This window comes from Anastrepha obliqua, chromosome 1 (assembly GCF_027943255.1).
Source record: "Anastrepha obliqua isolate idAnaObli1 chromosome 1, idAnaObli1_1.0, whole genome shotgun sequence".
NCBI lineage: Eukaryota > Metazoa > Arthropoda > Insecta > Diptera > Tephritidae > Anastrepha > Anastrepha obliqua.
The window spans coordinates 27,291,905-27,318,827 of NC_072892.1; the positions used below are offsets into that span (position 1 = coordinate 27,291,905).

The 26,923-nt window shown below is 36.1% G+C and overlaps 2 protein-coding genes across 3 annotated transcripts; one reads left to right on the forward strand and one right to left on the reverse strand.

Annotated features, from left to right (window-relative positions):
* Positions 1-7,966: 7,966 nt before the first annotated feature.
* On the reverse strand, positions 7,967-13,998 carry LOC129253453 (uncharacterized). The gene is made up of 9 exons (XM_054891829.1): positions 13,836-13,998; positions 12,840-13,029; positions 12,248-12,773; positions 11,999-12,181; positions 11,829-11,936; positions 11,640-11,772; positions 10,869-11,003; positions 10,402-10,810; positions 7,967-8,465 (listed from the first exon to the last, which is right to left on the reverse strand). Exons 1-9 carry the CDS (start codon positions 13,929-13,931, stop codon positions 8,059-8,061), a joined length of 2,187 nt encoding a protein of 728 aa, XP_054747804.1. The 5' UTR covers positions 13,932-13,998; the 3' UTR covers positions 7,967-8,058.
* Positions 13,999-15,711: 1,713 nt separating this feature from the next.
* On the forward strand, positions 15,712-26,653 carry LOC129235697 (eIF-2-alpha kinase activator GCN1). Of its 2 annotated transcripts, XM_054869687.1 has the most exons (4): positions 15,712-15,938; positions 15,996-16,098; positions 16,153-17,117; positions 19,698-26,653. In XM_054869687.1, exons 1-4 carry the CDS (start codon positions 15,924-15,926, stop codon positions 26,553-26,555), a joined length of 7,941 nt encoding a protein of 2,646 aa, XP_054725662.1. In that variant the 5' UTR covers positions 15,712-15,923; the 3' UTR covers positions 26,556-26,653. The 2 variants fall into 2 exon arrangements, with proteins under 2 accessions (XP_054725662.1, XP_054725663.1); XM_054869688.1 differs by lacking the exon at positions 15,712-15,938 and having other exon boundaries at positions 15,981-16,098.
* The last annotated feature ends 270 nt before the right edge of the window (positions 26,654-26,923 follow it).

The window sequence follows — 26,923 nt, forward strand, 5'->3', positions numbered from 1 at the left end:
TCTATTGCGAATCTAAGTAAGCTCTGAAGCTCTAACCCCAAGAGGCATTCTAACCTCACATATTGTAGAGCTCCTAAACTTTTCATTCGGGTTCTAGCTAATGCAGGGCAAGAACATAGAAGTTGTTCTAGAGTTTCCCTCTCTTCCAGTTCATTGCAAAATCTGCAGCTATCATTGTTCGCAATTCTCAATCTGTATGCGTGTGCCGCTAACAAATTGTGGGATGTCAGTCCACCTACGATAGTTCTGCTTTCCTTTCTAGATAGGGCTAATATGAATCTGGTGTATTTATCTGCATTCTGTGTACACATGATTTTCGCGGTTTTATAAGTGGCTAGATTATTCCACCTCCTGTCTATCCGTGTTTTCATGTCCGCAGCGATGTCATTGTATACCGTATTTAAAAGTTTCAGTATGTGGGTTTCTTGTTCGAGTTGTATGTAAACAGCGCTTTTGGCAATCTCATCTACAATTTCGTTTCCTGCAATGCCATTATGTCCAGCTACCCAATAGCTGTGTAACCGTCTGTCTGCGGCCAGTCTCTCTATGGCTTCCCTGGTCCTAAGAACATTTTTAGATGAAATTTCATATGAGTTTATTGCCTTTATTGCCGCTTGACTGTCAACGTATATATTTATATTGGAGTTGCTTGATGTCCTTGCTAGTGCTATTTCTGCAGCCTTTCCCACCGCAAAGACTTCTGCTTGAAAAATACTGCAATGGTCAGGGAGCTTAATTGGCCGCCTGATGCCCAGCTCTGAGCAATAAATCCCTTCACCTACTCCGTCCATCATTTTCGAAGCGTCAGTAAATATATTAAGCGTATTGGGACTAGGTTTCATACCTCTTTTACACTCCTCTTATTCTATTGTTGTTCGGAATCTCTTCACCCAATTGTATTTGGAGTCATATAGTCCGTATTGGTCCGATAACTCACACCTATTGAGCTATGTCCGAATATTTTATAGGTAAAATTATTATTTCTATTTAACTATTTATGAAAGTTTTGTTAGTGTGGTGGTGTGACGGGAATATATGGAATTCACAAAACTGCGGGCGTACGTAGTCTATTAGACGAATGCGTAGTGATCCGGGGTTAAAATAATGTAAATGCAACAACAGCACTATACCAAGACTTTAAACTACGAATGGTAAATTATTTTAATGCAAGTTTTAATTGAAATGAAAATGCTACTAATTAAGAAGTTTTTAGGCTTTTTAAAACATGAAATATTAAAAAAATTTAGAGCCACTGGAAATTCCAGAAAAGTGTGGACGCGGAATGAAACGAATGAAAAAGGTGTAGGTATTGAATTTTTAATTAAAAAAAATATTAAGTTTTATATTTAGAAAATTCAACAGTTCGCAACAGCTAGAAAACTAAGAATAATAATAATGAAAATTTTCACTTTGAATGCAAAATGTGCAAAAATCACTTAAATCTAACATTTCAAAAGGAACAGTTAAAATGAATAAAGTACAATAAAAATAATAAAAAAGTATGAGCTCTACAATAGTGCACTGCTTTAAGTAGCCTATACCGTTTCAGCGGCCGCCGTGACCGAATGGGTTGGTGCATGACTACCATTTGGAAGTGGTAGATTCGATTCTCCGTGCATGAAACAGCAAAATGATATGTTTGTTTAATGTTTTTCTTTCACCTATGCATCAGTGGTCTGGATGAGTAGACTCTCTCTAGTGGGAGTCAGGAGGACCTTATCGAGACTACAACGCACTGTGGCCATTTGTTGCACCGGAGCTTTTCCGACTACTTCAGGCCCGGCACTAGATGCTCTGATTGGTTTACCACCACTTGATGCTTTCATCCAAGGAGAGGCCTTGAAGGCCATCTGCAGACTGAAACACAGTGGGAACTGGTACGGCCCTTGTCCGGCATTGGAACACAGAGAAGGCATGGGCATCGATCCAACGATTCTCTCCATGCCCCTTGACTCCACGCCATCAAGGGTCGTACTTGAAAAGAGATACAGTGTAGTGTTACCAGAGGCTCAGTTGAGCCCGGCAAACACTGTTTTCGCATTTTTACAGATGGCTCCAGGACCGCACATGGCTCCGGCTCTGGGGTCTACGTGGAATCCAGCGGGACAAAACTGCACTTTGCTCTTGGAATGCATGCATCTGTGTTTCAAGCGGAGGTGTATGCAGTTCAAGAAGCGATGAACTTTGTTGTGGAAAAACGATGGAGAGGCAGATCTATATGTGTCTGCAGCGACAGCCAAGCTGCGCTTATGGCCTTAGACAGCCCTCCAACCTCATCAGGGGTAGTCAAGTCCTGTAAATCCAGGCTGAACTATGTCGGTAGACATAATAGCCTGATGGGTCCCGGGACACGTGGGTATCGCGGGTAACGAGACCTCTGACTCCTTAGCTAAGATGGGCTCTGAGGCCAACTTCATTGGCCCAGAGCCCGTTTTGCCACTCCCCTCAGCGGCCATCACGACCACGGTTAGCAAATGGGTAACTACCACCCACAAGCGAGCTTGGCAGGCTGAGAGAGGCTGCAGATGGACAAAACTGATGTTACCTGTCATGTCCGATCGACTGTCGCAAACCCTTCCGTCATTAGGCAGAGGGGAGTGTAGAAGGCTGGTTGGACTGATGACGGGCCACTTTCTGTGGGCAAAGCACATGGAAAGGTTGGGCATCTCAGACAGTGTACTCTGCCCAGCCTGTGAAGAGGAGGATGAGACGGCGAACCACTTCCTGTGTGTCTGCCCCGCCTTCGCTCGAATCAGGTTTGAGGTCTTTGACACTGATGTGCTAAGAAGCGACCATCTTGGCTCCTTGGCACCACAAGATCTACTCAGATTTCTTCGGAAATCGGGTAGATTTAAAGAAAATTAAAAGGGAATCCAAGTGTAGTACAATGGACTCAATTAATGTCTGAGTGCTGCACTTGCTAGTTGTCCCGACAAACAAAAAAAAAAAAAAAAATGTTTTTCTGCCCCTTGGCAGGCAATGGGAAGCCTCCGAAAGTATTTCTGTTATGAAAAAGCTCCTCATATCTCATCTTGAGCATTTGTTAAGTGGACAGCTGTACATTTTTAACAGTCGATACTTACACGTTTGAACAACGCGTTAAAATTATTGAAACTTATTACGAAAATGGTTGTCGATCTTTATTAAAAAACAACATATCGCAAAAATTCGTCATTTTATTGGTGGAAATAATTGTCTAAATGAGTTGACAATTCAAAGGTTTGTCAAAAAATTTCAAGAAACTTATTCTGTCAAGGATAGAAAAAAGCCTACCATACTAAAAACTGGACGATCTGCTCATTCGTTTTGTGTTTCACTAAGCTAAAGCTAAATTTTGTGAAACTCAAAACGAATGTCGTAGAATCCAAAATTCTCCTCAACGTTTTTTTCCCACCATACCTAACGAGCAAACCTGGTATCTATCGCCAAGTGTCTATCTATCGGCCTTGCTGTAGCGCAAAGTGTTGCTGAGTAACCTTCAACATCGATATCTAGACGTTCTTAGTAATCGGGCATTCATGAATCGACTATTTGACAGATTTTACCCGTAGACGTGCTCATGGTGGACATTTAAATGATGCCATTTTCACCTATAATTGTTAAGGGCCGTGTTTTGAAATTTAATTAAAAATAGTGAAATCTGAAAGAATCTACATTTTTACTCTTCACAGAACGTCGATTTTCGTAAAACAATTGTACGATTTGGCTGTCGTAGCCGAATGGGTTGGTGCGTGATTACCATTCGGAAGAACGTAGGTTCGATTTTTATTTCTAACAGCGGTCGCCTCTCGGCAGGCAATGGCAAACCTCCGAGTGTATTTCTGCCATGAAAAAGCTCCTCATAAAAAATATTTGCTGCTCGGAGTCGGCTTAAAACTGTAGGATCCTCCATTTGTGGAACAACAATAAGACACACGCCACAAATAGGAAGAGGAGCTCGGCCAAAACACCCAAAAAAGGGTGTACGCGCCAATTATATATATAATTGTACGATTTGTAAACGTTGTTGAGGCGTAAATCTTACCATGATGAAGTGTTAAATAATACTGAAAAAATTATGTATTTAGTTTGACAGTAGTCGTACGTAATCTGTAAAAAAAAAAGCCCTTTATGGGGTTAGGGGTAGTCAGAGACCCGAAAATATGATGATTTTCAATAATTCTTTTTTGCTAGTCAATTGCTTTATTTTACAAAAATAAAACAAAGTATTAATACATCATGTTTCAAATTTACTTTAGCAAAATTACAAAAGAAAAAAAATTAATAATTGTAAAAGTTATCGCTATTTGTGTGGAGCCCGTTTTCCCCGAAGTTCCTTGCGGCGATCATCACAAATCCTTGGAGATTTATCTAAAATCAATCGGACAAGATAAAATATGATAGTTTTAATAATAGATAATCTTGTGCCTGATCGAAATTTTTTTTTTCAAAAAAAACCGACAATAAACAATTAATTAAAAATCGAAATTTTTAAAATAAAAAATCCTTCGATCAAGCACGAGTTTTTTTATGTTTTTCAAAAGCAGTATAAATTTTATTGAAATCTACAAGCGGTTTTTAAGTTACAGTGATCACCAGTTCAAAAATCATAGTTTTGAGAAAAACGCATTTAAAGTTTTGCCGTCGATTTATGTACAGTTATTCTAATTATTTAATTACTTACACTGTGTCATCTATTCCTGGGCCATATAATAGTTCTTCAGCCATCGTAGCAGTTTTCAAACTATCGATTTGCTATTGCCGAACGCTCCGGAGCGCCCTTAGTTTATTGTTGAATAACTCGAAAAGTAATTGTCGAATTCACTTCAAATTTTCACACAATATTTTAAAGAAATTGTACTTTAAGAAAATGCAAAAAAAAATCATTTTTTTCAATTCTGACTACTTATAACCCCTTATATTGTTTAACGCAATATGATTTAAGTTCTAGTACACTGCAATATAAGGCATACGGTAAAGGTTATGGTACAAAATAATTTTGGGTACATATACCAGATATTACGAGGGTCGTTTGAAAACCTTTTTTATTTCTCGAAATAGTCTCATTTAAGGATTATACACTTCGTTCAACGCTATTCTAATATGTTGATTTCTTCCGAATAATTTTGTAGCATTTGTCAAAATCTGAAAAATAGCCATTCGTTTCAGCAATAACCTCCTCGTTTGAATAAAATCTTTTTCCAGCCAGCCATTTCTTCAAATTGGAGAACAAATAGCAGTCCGAGGGATCCGAGAGAGTCACGTCTGGAGAATAGAGGGGCTGTAAAATGCAGTTGGAACCCTATTTTCATAAACCCTTTGCCTCAAAACAACATGTGGGAGACATGATTCTCTTTCCATGCCTAAAATGAGAACCTCGTATCAGATACGTGAAAAGCACATATCAGCTCATATATGACATTTTCTGGCCCCGTATCAAATACGACATTGTTTTTGCGCACGAGAAAAGCTTTCATCGAAAGTGGCATACAATCGTCGCACGATTAACAAGGCAAGGCAAGATGTCACTAACTAAACATAACCTCGATATGCTTCAGTAGCGCCAACTCTCTGAATTTGCACGAACTTTTCAAACGGTCACGGTACAGCATACCCTAAGTTATACGATGTAGTTCATGATACAGTATAATTTAAATGATCCTGAATGAACTAAAATATGAATTAAAATATACAATATATTACATTTGTTATTATATAAATAATTGGCGCTTGTACACAAGCTCCTCCTCCTATTTGTGGCTTTCATCAGTATGATTTCCTACAAAAAAAGGGGTTTACGGTTGTATGCCGCATCCAAATGGCAGATAGGTGTTCTCTTTGGGCAGCTTTGTCATGCCAAAAATACACTCGGAGTTGTAAATTTGATGAGAGCTCCCATTGGTTCCAGCAAATGAAAGTGGTGAAGAGAACGAAGTAGAGTTGCCGATTTTTCTGACTATTTCGATTAAGTCTCAACGTGCAGCGGGGATTAAAAATGAATATTTAAATTTAAATAAATAAATCACCTGTGTGGATACGAAAGAAATTTGTTTTTATTTATTTATTTTTGCTGACTTTGTTGTTTTTTCTAACTAAAAAAAAATTCCCCCCGTCTTTACGATAAATTAATATGGTTTTTCACGGTACAAAGCCTCACTGTGGATCGTGACAACGCAAGATATTTTTTTTGCTTTACGAACATTTTTACCTGGTACAAGGTGATCCACATAGTAGGGTATTTTCTTTTTTAAAAATTCAAATTTTTTGCAGTATATTATTGATTTATTCGAAAGGGCATGACACAAAATTTCTTTCGTGTCGGCTGACTTAGCAGTAGCGCATCCTGTTAACCCAGTCCTCCAAGACCTTGGTGACGGTTTCTGGCTCTATCTCACGAATGATTTGCTCATGCGCAGTAAAAAGCAGTAATTTAAATTGACTACAAGACCAGCGAATATATAAATCTGCATAAATAAAACTTTGCGAAAACGAGTAAGCCAACTGCTAATACTTCATTATTATTAATTTCTTATTGAAACTACATATATTAGTATTACCTACTTAAGTTAAACACAAGTGAATAAGATTCACAAAAATAGTAAAAATAAAATGGCAGAGAAATCCATATTTATTCCATTACTACAATAAAAGGTATTACTCCTTTCGATGGAGATGCAAATTCTTTGATAAACTTTATTTCGAGAAAATAGAAATACTTACACCAATTTTTGAAACATCCGATCCTTTGTACGACCACACAATTTGAGACTTAACATAAGAAAAGTTCGTAGGTAGAAAGATTAAATTGGTAATACATATTCACATTTGTTGTATAAGGGCTAGTTGGGCCTATAAGGGTCTAAGCTGCTAGTTGCCTTAATTGTGTAATAAATCATTTATAATTATATTTCATGTAAATAAATAAATAAATTAAATTTTTATATGCCTTAATGGAAGTTGGGAAACAGGTAAATTTAGATAATGAAAGTCGTTCATTAAAGGACAGTATCAGGCTAAGGGCATGAAAAAGTTCAACGATCAAATCGAAATTTTTTTAACGTGTTGTTCATGTTCGGTACATGTCATGATGTAATTATAGAAAGTGATGCACGTAGCAACAGTTCGATTTTGTGCTGTCTCATATCAAAGCTGTATTTCGCAAGTGCAAGAAAAGCATACTTTTTATATTATATGATGGAATCCGACAAATAATTTTCGAGTTATTCAACAATTTACAAAGGGCGGTCGGGCAAAAACAAACAAAAACTTTAAATGCGTTTTTCTCAAAACTATGTTTTTTGAATTGGTGATCACTATAACTCAAAAACTGCTCGGTAGATTTCAATAAAATTTATACTGCTTTTGAAAAACATAAAAAACCCGTGCCTGATCGAAGGATTTTTTTCAAAAATTTTTTTTTTAACAATTAATTGTCGGTTTTTTTCTCGCCATATTGTTAATTTTGAAAAAAACAAACCTTCGATCAGTCACAAGATTATATATTAATAAAACTAATTTTTCTTGTCCGATTGTATTTAGATGAATCTCCAAGGACTTGTGATGAACACCGCAAGGGATTTCTGGACAAACGGGCTGATGTATTAATGTTATGTTTTTATTTTTGTAAAATAAAGCAATTGACTAGCAAAAAAAATTATTGAAAATCATCATCTTTCGGGCCTCTAATTACCCCTTAACACGATTTTTAGAAATATCTCTCATATTATTGTAAATATTAAGTTTATTATTAAAAAGAATAATTATTTCTATATATAATAAAAAATTATTTGAAAAACTTTGGCAGCCTACCTTTTTGAACCATTTTCGCCATTCCACATACTAAATATGATTATTATATTGGCCAAACCTCCTCTTCTTCTCTTCGACTGTTTCTTGAGGGTTCTGAAAAAATCTACTTACTTATTGTATTTTATTGAACCTTCATAGCTTCTGCATGACTTTGACACCAAATAAAATTTAACCGTAATCGACTACGCCACTTCTGACAGCAACAGTTTATTAGTCTCACGTCAATGCACTAAAACCGAAGTAAACATTTTAGTATAAAATTTCATAAATTCAATTTAAATCCTCCACGAAAGTTGTTATGATGCTTGCAACTAGCTGGTCTGTTGAACTACTTGGTTCAACCAGTTGGTCAGCTGAAATAGGTTCACCAATATTTTCAGAATAAGCTTCAGTACTCTCCGATTTTGAATTAAAATCACTGGAACATATTTTGTGACGTAATGAATCCTCTTTACTGGTTTTATCAAACGACTCCTCCTTACTGGAGGGCTCCACACTTTCTTTTACTGGCAATCGGTGTAGTTTTTCTTCATTCTGAACATGTTTTGTTGTATCGGAATAGGATTCGGCACTGTCGGATACTGAATTAAAATCAGTCTTACTGGCTGTATCAAACGAATCCTCAATTTCGCTCACTGGCACATGGAGTCTTCTTTCTTCATTTTGCACCATTGGGACTGTAAAGAAATAAGTAATTAAATGAATCATTCAAAAATATTAACTTTACGTGGCATAATACAGAAAAAGAAAAATCTTAAACAACATTTACACTCTTAAAAATATTGGCTCTTATTAGCTCCGCAGTCAGCCGATTCTCAGGTCTTGGCTTAGCAGAAAACATAGCTTAGCTAACAAGAAATATTCCTGCTGTTCAACTATTTGGATTCCCTCAGTGGGTTAGAATTTGATCCCGGTAACAGATGCCTGTCGTACGAGACGATTAAAACACAAACAGGCGGTTCGTTATGAGCATTAACTCAACGATAATAGGCTAAGCGAAACAGGCACAGAAACGGCTTGGTGACGATAGGAACACTGTCGTTATTGTACCAAAAATGTATTGAAGGCATTGGGCTCAGATAAATACTCCAAATACTCAACTGACACGTCGTGGGTTAAGTTTTTTTAGATAGCTAATGGTTTTTTCCTTTTTCGGACTTCTAATAACGCATTTAATAATCTGTACTTTCAAATCCTCTGTAGTTCTGCACTTTTTAAAAGATTGAGTGCCAAGCATCGTGGTGAGCGTTGAAGTCACCTGTGCCACAACTATCCCTATACCGCGCAGATTTCTTAAGTCGGGTATTTTGTAAGTAGTAATAGTTAGCTGCGTCGTAGTCAATGAATGCGACAGGAAAGAAGCATAGCATAGGAAAACACCAGTCATGGAAATGATTGTAATTTACTGACAAGAATACTACCCTGTGAAATCAGCCTTGACCCACTGAACAGTTTCTACTAATAGCATCCCACACAAGTAGGGAAAGACGAATAAAGGTATTTCGCCCCAATGGGCCCCTTGGTGGTTCCCTTGTGGGGTACAGGCACGTTGTAGGTATTACATGTAATAGAATCTATCAAATAGCAGCGATCTTAGACCCAGTAAAAGAGTTTTGTATACTAGAGTAGACAGCTCGGTTCCCCTTCACGCCCCCCGATCTGAACTAATTCACTCAATACAAATTCCCATACAAAAAAAATGTGAGAGAAATAAACTTTTACTTAACACAGTTCCTCTACGGCCTCAATAGATTTGGTCACGATAGCTCCCCACACCATTCAACTTATATTGACAGTGAAGAAAATGGGAAGCATGTAATGTGCCGCGTTATGTTTCCGAAATCCACAAGGTTCTACAAGGAGAAAGCATTATGGATTTCATGTTTCAATCAGTTGAAAATTGGAAAATAATAGGTTCCCAATAATAGGTCAGACAATTAGTTTGGGAAAAAAGAAATCCATTATTTTTGTATAGAATTTTTGCGCAAATGATTTAAAACTGTTTTATGGTCGATTAGCTCTGGGGCGATGCTATGACTACTAACATGCCGGTCAACTTCAATTATTTCTGTAATTTTATCGAAATTTTCTTTAGCATCAAAAATGCCAGCACGGAATCGACGAAACCAATATTGCACGTAAGTGGCTGTTACAGAATCAACACCATAAACACCATTCACAATTTCAGCGGCCTAGCTTGTATTATTCGCCTTTATCAAAAAATTATTAAAACCTGACAACTGAAAGCATGCACAATATAATAAAAAAATAATAATTCCTACTTATTCTTGGCAGCACGTCAATTAGAGTTAAGCGGCTAGAAACAAAATCACTAAGCTGTTGCTACTTTCACATACAAATTTTTCGCCTAGCGAGCAGAGAAATGATGAATCGAAAGCAGCTAAATGAAAGCATCGAGTGACACAGTCTTTTGGATATGTCACCGCCACGTTTCGGTCTGTGGTACTAAATAGCCTATTTTATGCATGTGCAAACATTTAAAATGGTGATAAAACAAAATGTTTTCCTATTGTAAAGCTTCGCACCCTTAGTTTACTTAATTCTCAACTGTGAAGATTTTGATATAAAGATTTTATTTTTAATATTATTTACCTGGTTGTGATGACTCTTTCACAGAAATTTTTTCCGTCAATGTATAATTGTTCTCAGCACTGATGCTTGAAAATTGTGAGTACACGCCGTTTTCGAAAGGCTCACGGACTTGGATGCTGCGTAAATCAATCGAATGCTTAAAATCATCCTTTTGAGGATGAATACAATTCTCCAAATATAAAAGGATAATTTCACATTTATGACGTGCATCAGTCCTTTCCAAGGTTAAATAGGATTCACGTATAATATTAATTAAAACTTCAGCAGATGAGGGTCTTAAATAAATTTTGGCTGTCAACAAGGCGAACAGCAGTTTTATCAAATCACATCGATGTTCATAATAGTGTTGGCTCCCTAACGATGCATCACACATCAGACGATAAATATTTATAAGCTTCTCTTCAATGTTCTGAAAAAAAGTTTACAAATGAATGGCAAATGAGAAGATTGAAATTGAGAGTAAATACCATAGCAATGTTGACTTTTAGATTTTTTGGTGCTGAATTTAAAATTTCATAAGCACATCTTTGAGATGATCGAATAAGCTCATGAATAATTGGATCCGTCACATTTCCTCTAGAATCATCTTTTCCATTCAGACTCTAAAAAATAAGAGGGATAAAAAATTTATTATTTTTAAATAATAATAAGAAAGATGCATGTATGTTTTTTTCTTTTTTTAATATTTAAATAAAGAAACTAACAAACACATTTTTTTTTTAATCTTGTAACCTAAGTTTTTAAATTGCCTGGTGGATGTCTAAAAAATAGTTATGCTTCGTTATTATACACAAGTATAATGCGAGGGTTGTCATTTATATTTCTGGCACTACTGCCATTTATGTTTTTGGGCACTTCTACTGGTGCCAGTAGCCATTTAACGTTTCCGTTGGAAAGTTTGACAGATTTTACTATAAACGCACTCAGAACTTTTTATGTGTGGCTTTAAAAATTCTGCTCGGCAAAAAAATTTAATTAGACCGTGAACGTTCTCGTGCGGTTATTTTCCACAATTATCATATCATGACATCTACATCAAACGATTTAACCATTTCAAGACATAATTTCTTACTAAAGCAAAATAAAAAAATGGTTGCCATTTCCTGGAAGTTGAGGTTGGACCAGTTCTTTTAAGTTCACTTAGTGACAAAATGCTGCCCAAAATGCAACCTTACCTACAGTCTTCCAGGTAGATAACAAAATAACGCATATCACCAACTCACTTTGCATTAACTTACCTTTGTAGTATGAAGTTCAAAAATATCTAGCATATCTTTCATCATGAAATTGCTTATTAAATCACTGCGACTTCCTTGATTCACAACTCTACACCATAAGCTGATGACATCGTACACCTTAACGAGTAGGCGCCTAAAATGCAAATATGTACAGTTTATAATGGTTTTCTGAAAATAATTGAAACTTACATGTATGATTTATTTTTTTCTCTTACTGCTTTAACTGTACTAAGATTTTTCATATCTCCCAAAATGGCCCATATTTCTTTATAACTCCTCCTCAAATTTTTTCCTAAACTGAATGGATACAAAGTTTGTTAAGATAGATTGTCTTTAGCACAGATTGTTTTTACGCTTACGTTAAGAGTAAAGTCTCCAAAATTTGTAACACAATATAATAAAATTGAGGAAGCAACAGGCCTAGAATTGTATCGTTAGTTGTTTTATTCCGTCGCTGCATTAAGTGTGGGGCGCCAAATGCACTTTTTATAAGATTTAAAAGTTTCTTTGGGTTGATAAGTTTTTCCGTAGAGAATGGTTCCCTTTATTGTATTAAATAAAGAGATTTAGCAGCCTTATTAAGAGAAAAAACCAAGAAATTTGTTTACCTTAAAGTTACAATAAGATGTATGGCGAAATTTCTAAAGCGAATGAAAATTTGTGGCAGTCTTTTTATTGGGTCATCACTAAGTTGTAAAACTGAGGTATGCAGCGGTTCACAGTTCACAGCTTCAATAACAGGCGAAGAAATATGCCCCAAAAAAGATTGCGCCAAAGTTTGGAGGTTTTCGATTAGTTTTTGTTGATACATTTGCCAAAGCTCCTTCAATTGCATATCATTTGATCGATGTTTTGATATAAACAACATAAGATGATAACATTTTGCAGAATACTCTGCTACATCGTAATTCGGAGAATCTATAAATTTCGATAGAAATAGTTTCACGGTACCGCTCGATTGACCACTGTACTCTGGATAAAGTTGTAAAAGAATAATCATACAACGTAAGACGCCTAAATTGTCTATTGGCACAAAATATTCTTTAGTTATTACATCAAAAATGGTTTTTACGTGATTAGAACCAAACAACTTTTTTGACTCCTGCGTTGTGCTGGACAATTTAGCAAGTTCACCTGCGAACAAATTGTAAGCATTTAAATATTAATTGACCTTTGATACTATGATATATATGTATGTACCCAAAGTTATAATAATTTGATTCGCAACTCGGATTTCCTTACAGGACGCATATAATTTTAAAAGTAATGACGTCCAAATGTGCGACTTTCTTCTCATCACTTCCTTCTGACAGCTATTTAACAAACGAAGTGCCAATGAATTACTTTCGGTATTCTGGATAGAAGAATTTATTACTTTTTCCAAAACGGCCTGTTCGTTCAAGATAAAAACAAATAAGAAATATTTGAACGGAATTTGATAGATAAAATTAATATTAGGTTTTATAATCAGTAATTTGGACTAACTGCTCATTTATGGAACCAAAAAACTCATAGATAATTAGAGCTATAGCCTGTAACGGGCGAAAATTGAATCTTCCTACAACAACAACATCCGTTCTTAACATACAAGAAAGATAGAATCCAAAATTGCGCTTCCGAATTTACTGTGACGTCAACTATACGAATACAAATTAAAGAAAGAGACACTTTTTTTTGTCAAACACGTCGGCGAAGAAACGCAAAAACACTGCATTTCGAAGTATTTTTATAAATCGTGCTTTCACAATGCAGTTTGTTTAATTAAAATCACAATATTTCCAAGCCATTTACTGAATATTTACAAATTAGTAGTTTCTCTTTCTTCTGTTTTGTCAACAGATTGTCAAAATCGCGAAAAGCAACGGTTTTCGGAAGGCGTCACCTTTAGTTTTTGTATACCGTGTATTACACAAATTTCGTCACATCCGTCAGCTGTTTTTTGTGTACGAATGGCGGTCGCCAAAATGTCGTGGTCTGTTATAATTCCTCATGATGCTAGTCATTGATTGTCGCTAAAGTTAAAATTATGAAGTATGTGGCGATTTGACAATGGGTTAAGCACAACATTTTTCTCATGGTTTGACGGTGAATGCAATAATTTAACACATAAAATAACACTTAACACTTTGTTATCTCGATGGGCGAGATGAGATTCCTTAAAACTTTTGAATCATATTGATCACAAAACTTTCATACCTCTAAATTTAGGTCGGTATAATCGAGTGCGTCCATATATATATCAGAATATTGGCTTCCCACCAAAACCTGGAACATTTTTATACTTTCATCCATGTTTGCCGACGAATACTTTATTTATGAACTATTGCTCTCACATGTGTAATTATGTTAAATTCTAGCGATGTGCTGAGTTTCCGGTACCCAATACTTTAAACAAATTTGGTTATTCAATTCTTGCTTTTCGATATTCGATATCGATTTAATACTTCAGCCTTCGTTGTGATATAATTGCTGATGTAGTATGTTGATATTTCAAACTTTGAAAACCTCTCTAAAAAAAGTAAAGCCTGTTATACCGATTTTAATGGCATAACAATGGGTTCAAGTTTTGTTATTCGATTTCAACAATGGTAATAAAACAATAAAAATTAAATGAAAAATTAAAAGAAAAAATGTAGCATTGATTATTTGTATCATAAAGCCTACGAAACTTTTTATATAATTTTAAGGAGCATTAGCTCCAGCTTTGGTGGGGTCTCCTAACTTGTACTTATTCCCTATTTTACGACTTTGTTTCAAATCCAAACATTTCGGTACCAACTATCGAAACTATTGGATACTTCTAAATTCGGTACCGACCATCGATTAAAACTTAAAAATTCTGGCCAAGCCCATTTCTACTAGATTGATAATTCCGAAACTTTTTATCTCATGTCTGCACAGGCAATCTCTCATAACAAATATATTAAGTCCGAAAATACTTTGTTCACAAGAATGATAAAATACAACACTGCGACACAACAAAATCAGTGATTTCATGACATGACATAATTCAATGTTTCAATTTGGCAAATTGTAATATTTAATTTATAAATTTTCTTTTTCATATAACATGATTTTATGCAATGAATTTCACTTAAAATATCTCTATTAATTGCTCCAAAATTAACTCAAATGATTTAGGCAGCCCCACAATATTTCACTGTTCTTGAATGAGCTTCTTAGCAGAGGATTGCATAAATGCAGGTTGATTTATGCGAGAACCCCGCTATGAAGTTATTATCGTCAACATTTCACAATCATTTTAATACTCTAAACATGTATCTTTAATACATTTCTATGAGCGATAAGTAATTAGTTATATGTATTATTTCCACACAATTGGCTCATGATCTGCCTAACGTTTTGTCACGAATCGTTTAGCACTATTCTGTTGCTGTGGTCCTGTCGTCAGTAAAGTTTTTTTTTTCTCCACGCCGAGTTGAATATTTCACTGTATTATTGATGAGGATTTAGGATAACGCTTTTTACAATAATTAAGTGTTACGTTGTCTATTTTCAATATTAAGGTATTTATTTTTACGCAATTCAAAGTACATATGTACATTGTATACCGTCGTCAAAAATGTATTGCTAGCTTTTTCAGGGATACAAACAGTTTACAAGTTTGACGTGGAAATGTTATGAAATTTTTATAAGGTGGTATAATATTTATATTTGCACAAAATAGGGGCCAATAACACTGATCTTTGTATGTGTGGTGAAATTAACTCTTACTTTCACAGAATCTTTAACTGTCCACTCTTTAATCACATCAGAACAAATTACAGCTTTTTTGATTCATACACGGACCTCGTTTCCATATTTAAAAACAATGAAGTCTTTAAGTCTTTTATTTCATTTCTTAGTGCTGAAAACCTTTTCTTTTAAATAATTTCACTCTCAAAACTTTGATGCACCAGAGCACTTAGTTTTACATACCGAAAATAGGTATTTTTCAATACCAAACGTTGAACACCCTGGCTTTTTGTGGATGTAAAATCCCGCCAAACACATCTCAAATTCCAAGAAAAAAAAATATTCGTATTAATCTGACAATATTTTTTTCATGAAATAAACTGAAATCAAAATTTGAAATCAGCAATTTTACAAAAAGAAATTACACGAAAGAAATTAATGAATACAAGTTTAACGAGCTCGATGTGAAATCCGCTATTGTTACTACATCCTCTTTGTAATGTTTCATTTTTCACTCGGTTTCACTTCTTAGTTTAACCTAACCTTGTTTTATGGTTTAGAGGAGGCAAGATTTCAACAGAGTTTAACATGGCGGATGTCGAGGTTTGTTTTAAATTGTATATTTTTCATATTACACCGAATAAAATGTTTCCTTTTCAGCTATCTAAGGCGTTACGTGATTTACCAAATCGAGTACTTTCTGTTCCTATGGAGGAGAGATCTGATTTGTTCAGAAATGTGTCGTCCGTTCTTAACAATCCTGGTATATTAAACAGCAAACTATTCATGTAAATTAAATTACATATATATTTTTTAGGGATAAATGCTGCAATTGTAAGGGGAATATGTAAGGTCATTGGTACGACATTGACAAAATATAAAGACTCGTCATCTCAACTCCTTGTTAGAAATCTCATTGTGGAAATCATTAAACGCCACCATGACGTGGCTGTGGAACACCTGATTGGAGTAATAAAAGCAGTTTTAAGCAAAGACCTTTCTGGGACACAGCCACAAAAATCGGCCAAATATTCATTGATTGTCTTAGGTTGGACGGACCTGATAACACGGCACGCCGATTTCAACTCAAACATCTTTAGAACAGAATATCCGAAATTAGTGGACTATCAGAGCCAATTGTATCAACATATTTATCTCTCATTTAATACACGCATCATAGAAATGGGGGAGAAAATATTTTTCGATTCATGGCAAAATCTGGAGATTTATGGGCTATGCTTCTCCACTGCAATAGCGAAAGAACCTGCAAGTAATATAGTCATATTTTTAATGTTGCTCCTACGTTTCGATAAAAGTTACGACATCGAAAATAGGATTAATAAGTGCAAATCAGAATTACTCGACCACTTTGTAAAAGGAATTATAACGAGTAAGACGAAGCTTCCTGAATCTTTTGTAATCGCTTGTCGGCCGTTATTACAAGTACTTACTCAAAGCGATTTTGAAGAAAACATTTTACCGGTATTGCAAAAATCCATATTAAGGAATCCAGAAGTTGCCATAAAAACCATGGGACTGGTTTTACACGAATTAAACATAGACCTAAGTAAATATGTTGAATCGTTGGGAAAAGTACTTTTACAAAATTTATATTGCAAAGACGATACGGCTAGGCATGAATCCCTGCAATCTTTGAAGGAGTTATCCCAAAAGTGCGCTACTGTCGAATCAATTGAATATCTGCTAAATGGGATATTTGCTATTCTTAATGGAGAAAATGGCAAAATAACTGTTGCTGAGTACAGAATGAATCTTATTCAGGTAATACTATTAAGCTATTTAGCTACTAATACAGACAAGCTTCAAAATATGTTTCTCTAAATTTACAAAAAGAACACCTGTCAAAGTTTTCAACTTTTGCAAATGTAATGATTATTGTGGATCCTTTGTTCTCGACCTGATTTGGCCTGGTATAATTTTCCTTATAGCCGTACTCATGGATTTTCATTAGTGAATACTGTATTTATTTGACTACTTTATTATTTCTTACCTGGCATATGAACTTTCTTTTGGGAGCCATTTATTTTCGTATGTGGACCTTCACCTTTTAATGTTGGTCTGCTGGGCTGGAGGGAAGCTTCCAAGTCTGCTAGAAATAAGGGAGCACTTATTACCAGCTGTAGTATAAAAGTATGAAGCAAGAAATGTAGTTTGAAATCCCGGTCCATGATCATATGATATGAAATTCGTAATTTTTCTATTGAGAGCGGCGGACTGAAATCTGAAATCATTGCTCGTCGTATAATGATTTTAATTCATCAATGCATTATTGTCTTATTAATTATTAATATTACGTCGAAAATTGCGAAAAATAATCGTACGAAAATGTTTCCGGTTTAATTAATTTTTTTTCCGAGATGAATTTTTAAAGCCACTGTAAACAACATTAATATCACTCACACACCAATATGCGTAAAATATGCCAAACTTTCTAATAGAAACGTCAATTGGCGCCTGAAAACACTGAAGTGTCCAAAAGGAGAAAAATAAATAGCAACCCTCGTAATATTAGAAATTAACAAAATTAAAAGGAATATAAAAATTAATATTTGATACGTTTTCCGTGCTTTATTTAATGAAAAAAATCATGAAAATTACTCAACGAATGACCATACCGGCATTTCCTGCCCGGTACTCTATAAGAATAAGCTTGAATAAGTCCAGAAATAGTTCTAAATGGCTTGCGTCATATATAGATATATATAATTAGAGCTTACTCCTTTTTTGGGAGTTTGACCGAGCTCCTCCTCCTATTTGTTGTGTATGTCTGGACGTTGCTCGTCAATTGGAGCACCTACAGTTTTATCCGGTTCCGAACAGCAAATAGTTTTTTATGAGGAGCTTTTTCATGGCAGAAATACACTCGGAGGTTAGCCATTGCCTTTCGAGCGGGCGGCCGCTATTAGAAATAATTTTCTGTAATTTGGTGTTTCATGCACGAAGATTGCTTTGGGACCGCCTGAATCGTATAATTCGCTACATAGTCACAGAAGAACGTTGGGAGTTATGTTTTTTTAATTAAATTATTAAATGGGTAATTCATACAACTTACAACGAAAATATAAATATAAAATATAAATTACTTGTTAATTCATTCAATAATAGTCTGAAACTCGCTTTTGATGATAGACTGGTGCTGTGTAGACTCCATCTCTAACATAGCCCCACAAAAAATAGTCCAGCGACAAAACCGGGGCGCCGACTTAACAGCTGAATTTCCTGAAATTGCGCTATTGGGAAATTTGGTTTGCAATAAATTTATGGTTTCGGTGACTGAGTGACGTGGCACCGTGCTGTTGAAACCACATGTCATTAATATCCATATCATCAATAATAGGCAAAAATTCAGTTGCTGACACCTCTCGACAATATTTCCAGCCGAATTTTCGATAAATATTACCCAATAACGTCTCCAGATCTCGCTATGTGATTTTGAGTTGAACGACTCAGTCGAGCACGCGTTGGTGTTGGCACATTATGTACCGAACCAGTCGACTCAATGAAACGTTTACATTTTCAAAATATTGATTCTTCTGGAAATAATTAATCGCATTTTGAACTCTTTTGCATAAACTGTGATTTTCCTGATATATCTTTTTAAAACTCGTATTATATGGCTCTCCCCCTCTACAGAGCTCTCTTTGTGACCCATTGTGATGTTTTTAGTTTTCCTTTCAAGCCAATTTATTTTAAATGTTTTAAAAGAATTTTTATATGACTCATACGAAGGAAATTTATCCATAATAGTAGAGTGTGCAATTGAAATACCAAGGCAATCGGCAGCACACCTCATTGTTGTTTATTAAATAACACAACAACATATAATGATGATTATTTTTCTGGATGACTTAGTAAAACAGTTATTTTTGCACAAATCTATTCTTTTATTTCAAATCATATAAAAAAAGTAATAAAATTAAAATAAAATAAAAATATTATAAAGAGTTCGAAAAACTGGAATTTATCACATTTTGAACTGGCAAGAAAAACAGAAATTATTTAGTTATTTCAAATAATTTATTTATAAGTAATTAATTACTTGATTAGTATTAAACTGTTTCACACCTGCGAGGTAAATCTATTAACTCCAAAGGAATAGAGTTCCATGCTTCCTGTACTCCTTGCCATAGTTCATTAGCATTTTTTGCTGGCGTGGCATCCGTATTTACAACTAAACTGGGTTTTCGATGATGACTGCTGAAACATAACAATTTGAATAACTATCATTACTTTCTGGCCACCCTTTATAATTCTGTATGGCCCAACTCTGTGTGCTCAATTTCAGAAATTGTTTATAATGCATTTCAAGATTTCCTAATACATATTCTCATTTATTTTCAGGGCGCAGGATACTTAAGTTTCAACTCAATTTCCAGTAGTAAAACTTCAACGTTATTACACCTCGTTGTGGACTTGTTTTCGAAAGCATTGGCGTCTGAAATCCAAGAGCGGGTTATATGCCATACTTTGGACATGTTTAGTTTGTGGTCAGTGAAATTTGTTGGAGAACTACCAAAAACAATCATCGATATCTTTAACAGAGGATTAGACCTTAAAACAACAACTCAACCTGTTCGTGTGGCGTATCTTCAGTGGCTGTTAGCTGCTCTTCAAAATGCAAAATTACACGAGGAAATCAATTTCACACCATTTCTTATTACATTAGTTGAAAAAGGTTTGCAAAATCCCACACAAATCCCTCTTGTGTGTGAGGCACTTTGCGCTGCCTGTGTTATTTTACAAACAGAAAGATCTTTGAACAATATCATCTTAAGCAACTTTTGGAGCGTCATATTCGACATGAATAAACAGATATTTTTTTCTGAACGCTTTATGGTCGCTGCACCGGCTGAAACACTATGCTACGTTTCATTGATGGCCGAAAATTTGTTAACGCAATATGCTGATAAGCTGAAAGGGCCAATACACGTTATATTCAAAGCTATCGTTTGCAATTTAATATCGAATTCCAAAAAACTGAGATCATACACTTTGGCTTTACTTCCAAAGATAATCCAATCAGTAAACGGCGTCGCGTATATTAATACAATACTGGTTGAATTCGAAAATCAGATGGATAATATAAAGTTCAACAATGAAAATGATGGCATCAATGAAGAAAATACAGCCTCGGTGAATCCTTTGGTAGAAATAGTGAATTGTGTTTGTAACTTTGAACAAATTGAAATCAGCGATGCTAAAAAACTAGCTTTACAATCACTACTTATATGCCACCACCCAGCTGCGGTGTGCAATGAACCGTTTTTGTGGGAAAGCATTTTAAAATCGAAGTTCAATTTTGATCCAGAAACATTCATTTCGATAAACACAAAGCAAATCATCGAAATTTTAATGGATAATTTTGAACAGAAAAGGCCGTATGAAAATGCGATTTCTACTATTGCTCGGCTGAGCCCAGGAGTTATATTACCAACTTTTATACAGAAAATTGTAGCTGATTTTAAAAGTATTGAAATAGATGTTGTTTCCGAAGAGGAGTATGCTATATACCTAAGTACATTGGATAAAAAACTTGGTCAAGGTAATGATGATATAAACGTAACAACCGGGAATATACGAGATAATAAAGGGCACCATAACAAAGGTCAAACAGAAAAAATACAATTCGGTACTGAAAGTGATAAGAAGCGATACAAAGGCAAAGCAAATTTCCCAGAAATTACCCAAAAACAACAAGAAGCTATAAAACTTCAAGCTGAAAAAGAAAACTATATAAGAGAACGCCTTGCACTTCTGAGTAAAAAATTAATAAATGCAACAACTATGTTAGAGGCGGTATATTCCGGGAATCCTAAGGCAGTCTCTTTACATTATCATGAATTACTGAATCAAATTTTAAAATTACTAAAATGCCCACTTGCAGCGGAAACATTGACAAAGCTGTATTTTAAATTACGCGAAGTATGTTTCGAAGACAATTTTGAGCTGGGAGAAAATTTGGCGGTGGCAACTATACGGTTAGAAAACCCAGATTGCGTTCTCCCAAAAGAATGGGCTGTAAAAGATATGAATGAGAACACCGTAAGTACTTTACTGGACCTTCACAGCCGCATAGTAAGCCACGAAGACGACAGTTCTTCGATAACCTATTTTGACGCACCTTCATTTTCGTATACATTTGAATTCCTAAGACGTGCACTCATTATAAGTTCCGTAGCATGCAATGAGGAATTCCTATTGGCCGGTATCCAAATAATTGAACATCATGCTCAAATTAGAGGTAATACAATATTTGGAGATGTGACAGATTACAATCATCCTAAATACATGCCTCGGTTAAAAATGTTAGAATTATTGCTACATTTTGTAAAAACATACCAAGGCAGAGCTCAAACGCAAGCGGCAGTTGCTCTTTTGGAAGTGGCAAATTTAAGTTCTGGCGAAGAGTATTGTGCACAAGCTACTGAAGATGAGACAGAGCTATTTTTACTGTCACTACAAAACGGCGAAGAAATCGTGAGGGAAGTTTCATTAAAAGCGCTTCAAGTTATGGAAAAGTCTATTTTGCTTGAAAGCAATATGAATAAAGACTTAATTTTGCGATTGAAACTACGCTTATGGATTGCGAAGCATGACATATCGCCTGAAATTCGTACTTTAGCTGCAGATTTATGGGAGTCGGCTGAATTTTCACCACCTAATTTGGATGAGCTCATTTTAGATGTTATACATAAGGAGTTATGCATACAAAAGGCCACGTCCGCTTCTTTGCTACCGTTGCTTGCCAACGATCATCAGAGGGTTAAGCATGTAGTGAAAGTTTTACTTGACATATACAAGGAAAAATTAACCATGATTCCCCCTAAATTGGATCAATTTGATCGTGAAATTTCTCCCGCAGTCGATCAATGGGAACCCCGAAGAGGTATTGCGATATCCATTTCAAAAGTTTCTAAATTTTTCGAAGTGGAAGATGTGAATCATATTATGCAGTTCATGGTTTCACATGGTTTTGGCGATCGCAACGAAACCGTTCATAAAGAAATGCTTGCCGCTGCACTTTGTATAGTGGATTTTCATGGCAAAGAAACGATAGTTTATTTGTTACCTGTATTTGAAGACTTTCTGGATAAAGCACCTAAATCGCAAAGCTACGACAATGTCAGACAAGCTGTAGTGATCATAATGGGATCATTAGCTCGACATTTAGAAGCTGATGACGTTCGAATTGAACCTATAGTCCGAAGACTAATTGCTGCGCTATCAACACCTTCTCAGCAAGTACAAGAAGCAGTCGCAAATTGTTTACCGCATTTGATTCCTTCAGTGCGGGATAAGGCACCTGAAATTATAAAAAAATTGTTACAATTACTGGTTAAGTCTGATAAGTATGGAGAGAGGAGGGGAGCAGCTTACGGAATTGCTGGTATTGTAAAGGGCTTGGGAATTTTGTCACTGAAACAATTTGACATAATGTCTAAATTGACAACATTTATACAAGAGAAGAAAAATTACAAGTCTCGGGAAGGCGCCCTTTTTGCATTTGAAGTACTTTGCACAACGCTTGGACGTTTATTTGAGCCCTATATTGTACATGTGCTACCCCACCTATTGCAATGCTTCGGAGACTCTTCGCAATATGTTAGACAAGCAGCTGATGACACAGCCAAAGTCGTTATGGGAAAACTGTCAGCGCATGGTGTTAAACTTATACTGCCATCTCTACTTAATGCTTTAGACGAGGATTCTTGGCGGACAAAGACAGCTTCAGTTGAACTTCTTGGAGCAATGGCGTTCTGTGCACCGAAGCAGCTGTCGTCATGTTTACCCAACATTGTTCCAAAGCTAATAGAAGTGCTTGGTGACTCCCATACAAAAGTTCAAGAAGCTGGTGCTGACGCGCTGAAAGTTATAGGATCTGTAATTAAAAATCCAGAAATCCAAGCCATAGTCCCGATTTTGTTAAAGGCTTTAGAAGATCCATCAAAAAATACATCGGTTTGTCTGCACAGTTTACTACAAACAAAATTTGTACATTTTATCGATGCTCCATCTCTGGCTCTCATAATGCCTGTTGTAGAGAGAGCATTCATGGACAGATCTACAGAGACACGAAAAATGGCAGCTCAAATTATTGGAAATATGTACTCCCTAACTGATCAAAAGGATTTAGTTCCATATTTGCCGAATATAATTCCTGGTCTTAAAATGTCGTTGCTTGATCCAGTACCTGAAGTAAGAGCGATTTCTGCTCGGGCCTTGGGAGCAATGGTTCGTGGAATTGGCGAATCTTCATTTGAAGATTTACTACCATGGTTGATGCAAACCTTGACATCGGAAACCAGCAGCGTCGATCGCAGTGGTGCAGCTCAAGGCCTCGCCGAAGTCGTGGGTGGTCTAGGTGTGGATAAGTTGCATCAGCTAATGCCAGATATTATCGCAACTTCCGAAAGAACCGATATTGCACCACATGTCAAAGATGGCTATATAATGATGTTCATATACATGCCTGGGCCCTTTGCCCAAGAATTTACTCCTTATATTGGTCAAATAATTAATCCGATATTAAAAGCATTGGCCGATGAAAATGAGTATGTTCGTGACACGGCATTGAAAGCTGGACAACGTATAGTAAATTTGTATGCCGAATCAGCAGTGATGCTTCTTCTTCCTGAATTAGAAAAAGGCTTGTTCGATGATAACTGGAGAATTCGATTTAGCTCCGTTCAGTTGTTAGGAGACTTATTATATAGAATATCAGGTGTATCTGGAAAGATGACTACCGAAACGGCTAGTGAGGATGACAACTTTGGCACCGAACAGTCACACACGGCCATTATACGATTCTTGGGCGAAGAAAGGCGGAATAGAGTTCTCTCTGGTCTTTATATGGGACGCAGCGACGTATCATTAATGGTACGGCAAGCCGCTCTACATGTTTGGAAAGTAGTTGTAACCAACACACCTCGCACACTAAGAGAAATTTTACCTACTTTGTTTGGCTTACTACTGGGTTGCTTGGCTAGCACCAGCTATGATAAACGACAAGTTGCTGCACGCACGCTAGGTGACCTCGTTAGAAAATTGGGAGAGCGAGTGCTTCCCGAGATAATACCGATATTAGAGAAAGGTCTTAACTCGGAGCAAGCAGATCAGCGCCAGGGAGTTTGTATTGGCCTATCAGAAATAATGGCTTCAACTTCTAAGGAAATGGTATTATCATTTGTTGACAGTTTAGTTCCTACTGTAAGAAAAGCTTTGTCGGATCCATTACCTGAGGTTAGAGAAGCTGCCGCGAAAACTTTCGAATCCTTGCATTCTACCGTTGGCACACGAGCATTAGATGAAATTTTGCCATCAATGTTAGAGGGATTAAACGATACTGATCCAAATGTTGCAGAACATACTTTAGACGGTCTTCGGCAAGTCATGACAATTAAGTCCCGAGTGGTGTTGCCATTCCTTGTTCCGCAATTAACAACTCCTCCAGTTAATACAAAAGCCCTCTCCATTTTAGTGTCGGTTGCAGGGGATGCACTGACAAAATATTTATCTAAAATTTTAGATGCTCTACTTCAAACGCTTTCGGATTCTCAAGGAACTATAAATGAGCAACAAGAATTAGACTACTGCCAAGCAGTTATACTCTCGGTAACAGACGAAAGTGGTATTCGCACAATTGTGGATACTCTAATGGCATCCGCAAAGTCCAATAACGTAAATACACGAAAGTCTGCTTCAAGTTTACTTGCTGCATTCTGCACACATTCTCCGGGCGATTATTCTCAGTATGTGCCGCAATTGCTACGTTGTTTATTGCGCCTAATGGCTGATTCCAATCGTGATATTCTTCAAAGGTCTTGGGATGCGTTAAATGCAGTTGTGAAAGGCTTAGATTCAAGCCAACAAATCGCTTACGTATCTGACGTTAGACAAGCAGTTCGGTTTGCTGCAAGTGATTTGAAGGGCTCAGAGCTGCCAGGTTTTTGCCTGCCAAAAGGAATTACTCCTCTTCTTCCCGTCTTTCGAGAGGCAATTTTGAATGGCATGCCAGACGTTAAGGAAAATGCCGCCCAGGGACTAGGCGAAATTATTGCATTAACCAGTGCTCAGTCCCTACAGCCATCTGTTGTCCAAATCACTGGACCACTAATTCGTATTCTGGGCGATCGTTTTAATGCAGGGGTTAAAGCGGCTGTTCTAGAATCGCTAGCGATCTTACTGCGAAAGGTCGGAGTCATGTTGAAACAATTTTTGCCCCAGTTGCAAACAACATTTCTTAAAGCTTTACATGATCCAAATAGAGCTGTACGCATGAAGGCCGGTCAAGCCATATCTGAATTGGTAATGATTCATTCGCGCCCAGATCCTATTTTCAATGAAATTCAAAGTGGAATAAAATCAAGTGAAGATTCAGCCATACGAGAAACTATGTTGGCAGCCATGCGTCTGATTATTAGCTTAGCGGGGGGAAAAATGTCTGATTCTCTTAAGAAACAAATAAGCACTACTTTACTAAATATGATAGGTCATTCAGAAGACATCACTCGGTCTGTTGCAGGGGGCTGTTTAGGATCACTTTTAAAATATTTAACAGTCCAGGAAGTGGAGGATATATTAGAGAATCATATACTCGTTGTAAGCAACGATGATGGGCCGATAGCGCATGGGCGAATCACCGTTCTTTTTGTCGCATTAAAAGAGAGTCCTGCCATGATTATAACAGCGAAATTTGAAGAGAAAGTAAAAGAGACCATTACTAATAGTATTTCATCAGAGAAGATCAATATTTCCAGCAAAGGTGTTCGCTCAATAACTTGTTTGTTACAGTTTTATTTGTCCAATAATTTACCGTATTCTCCAACAATAGTTTCAAGCTTCACTCGAGCTATGAACCACAAAAGCAACGAAATAAAACAGCTCGTTGCCAAAAGTTGCAATTACTTAGCTACAGAACTACCTGTGGATAAGATGACGCCAGATATTATCAAACTGTTTGTACCAATGCTAGTTAATGGCACCAAAGAAAAAAATGGTTATGTAAAGTCTAATTCTGAAATAGCTTTAATATCAATTTTGCATCTCCGTGATAACGATACCACATACAATTCTGTATGTCAAATTTTGGAAATTGGAGCGAGAGATTCCTTAAATGAGGTAGTAAACAAAGTTTTACGTAAAGTTGCTGTTCAGACTGTAGGAAAGGACGAAGAATTTGACGATACAATTTTGAACTAGAGAAAAAATGTAACTAGGTGGTACTAAAAATTTATTCATAAGTCTATATGTCAACTCCTAGTGTATTATAAAAGGAAAATAAATCGAAAATAAAAGAATTCGGTGAAAAATTAATACAAAATTTCAAAAATTACGCGAAAAATATTGCACATGGGAATGTTTTTGGAACATTATTCGGGGCTGTTGCTTCGGCAAAGAAAGAAATTGAAAATGCTAATTTGGGCGGAATAAAAATAATTGATCTGTATTCTGCCATTTCACCTTCTACGAGTACACGATCTTAATATGAAAGACGGCAGCGGTTGGAAACTTAATATATATTTGTTGTTGGAAATCAAAATATATTTAAATGTTGTTGCTCTAGCGAG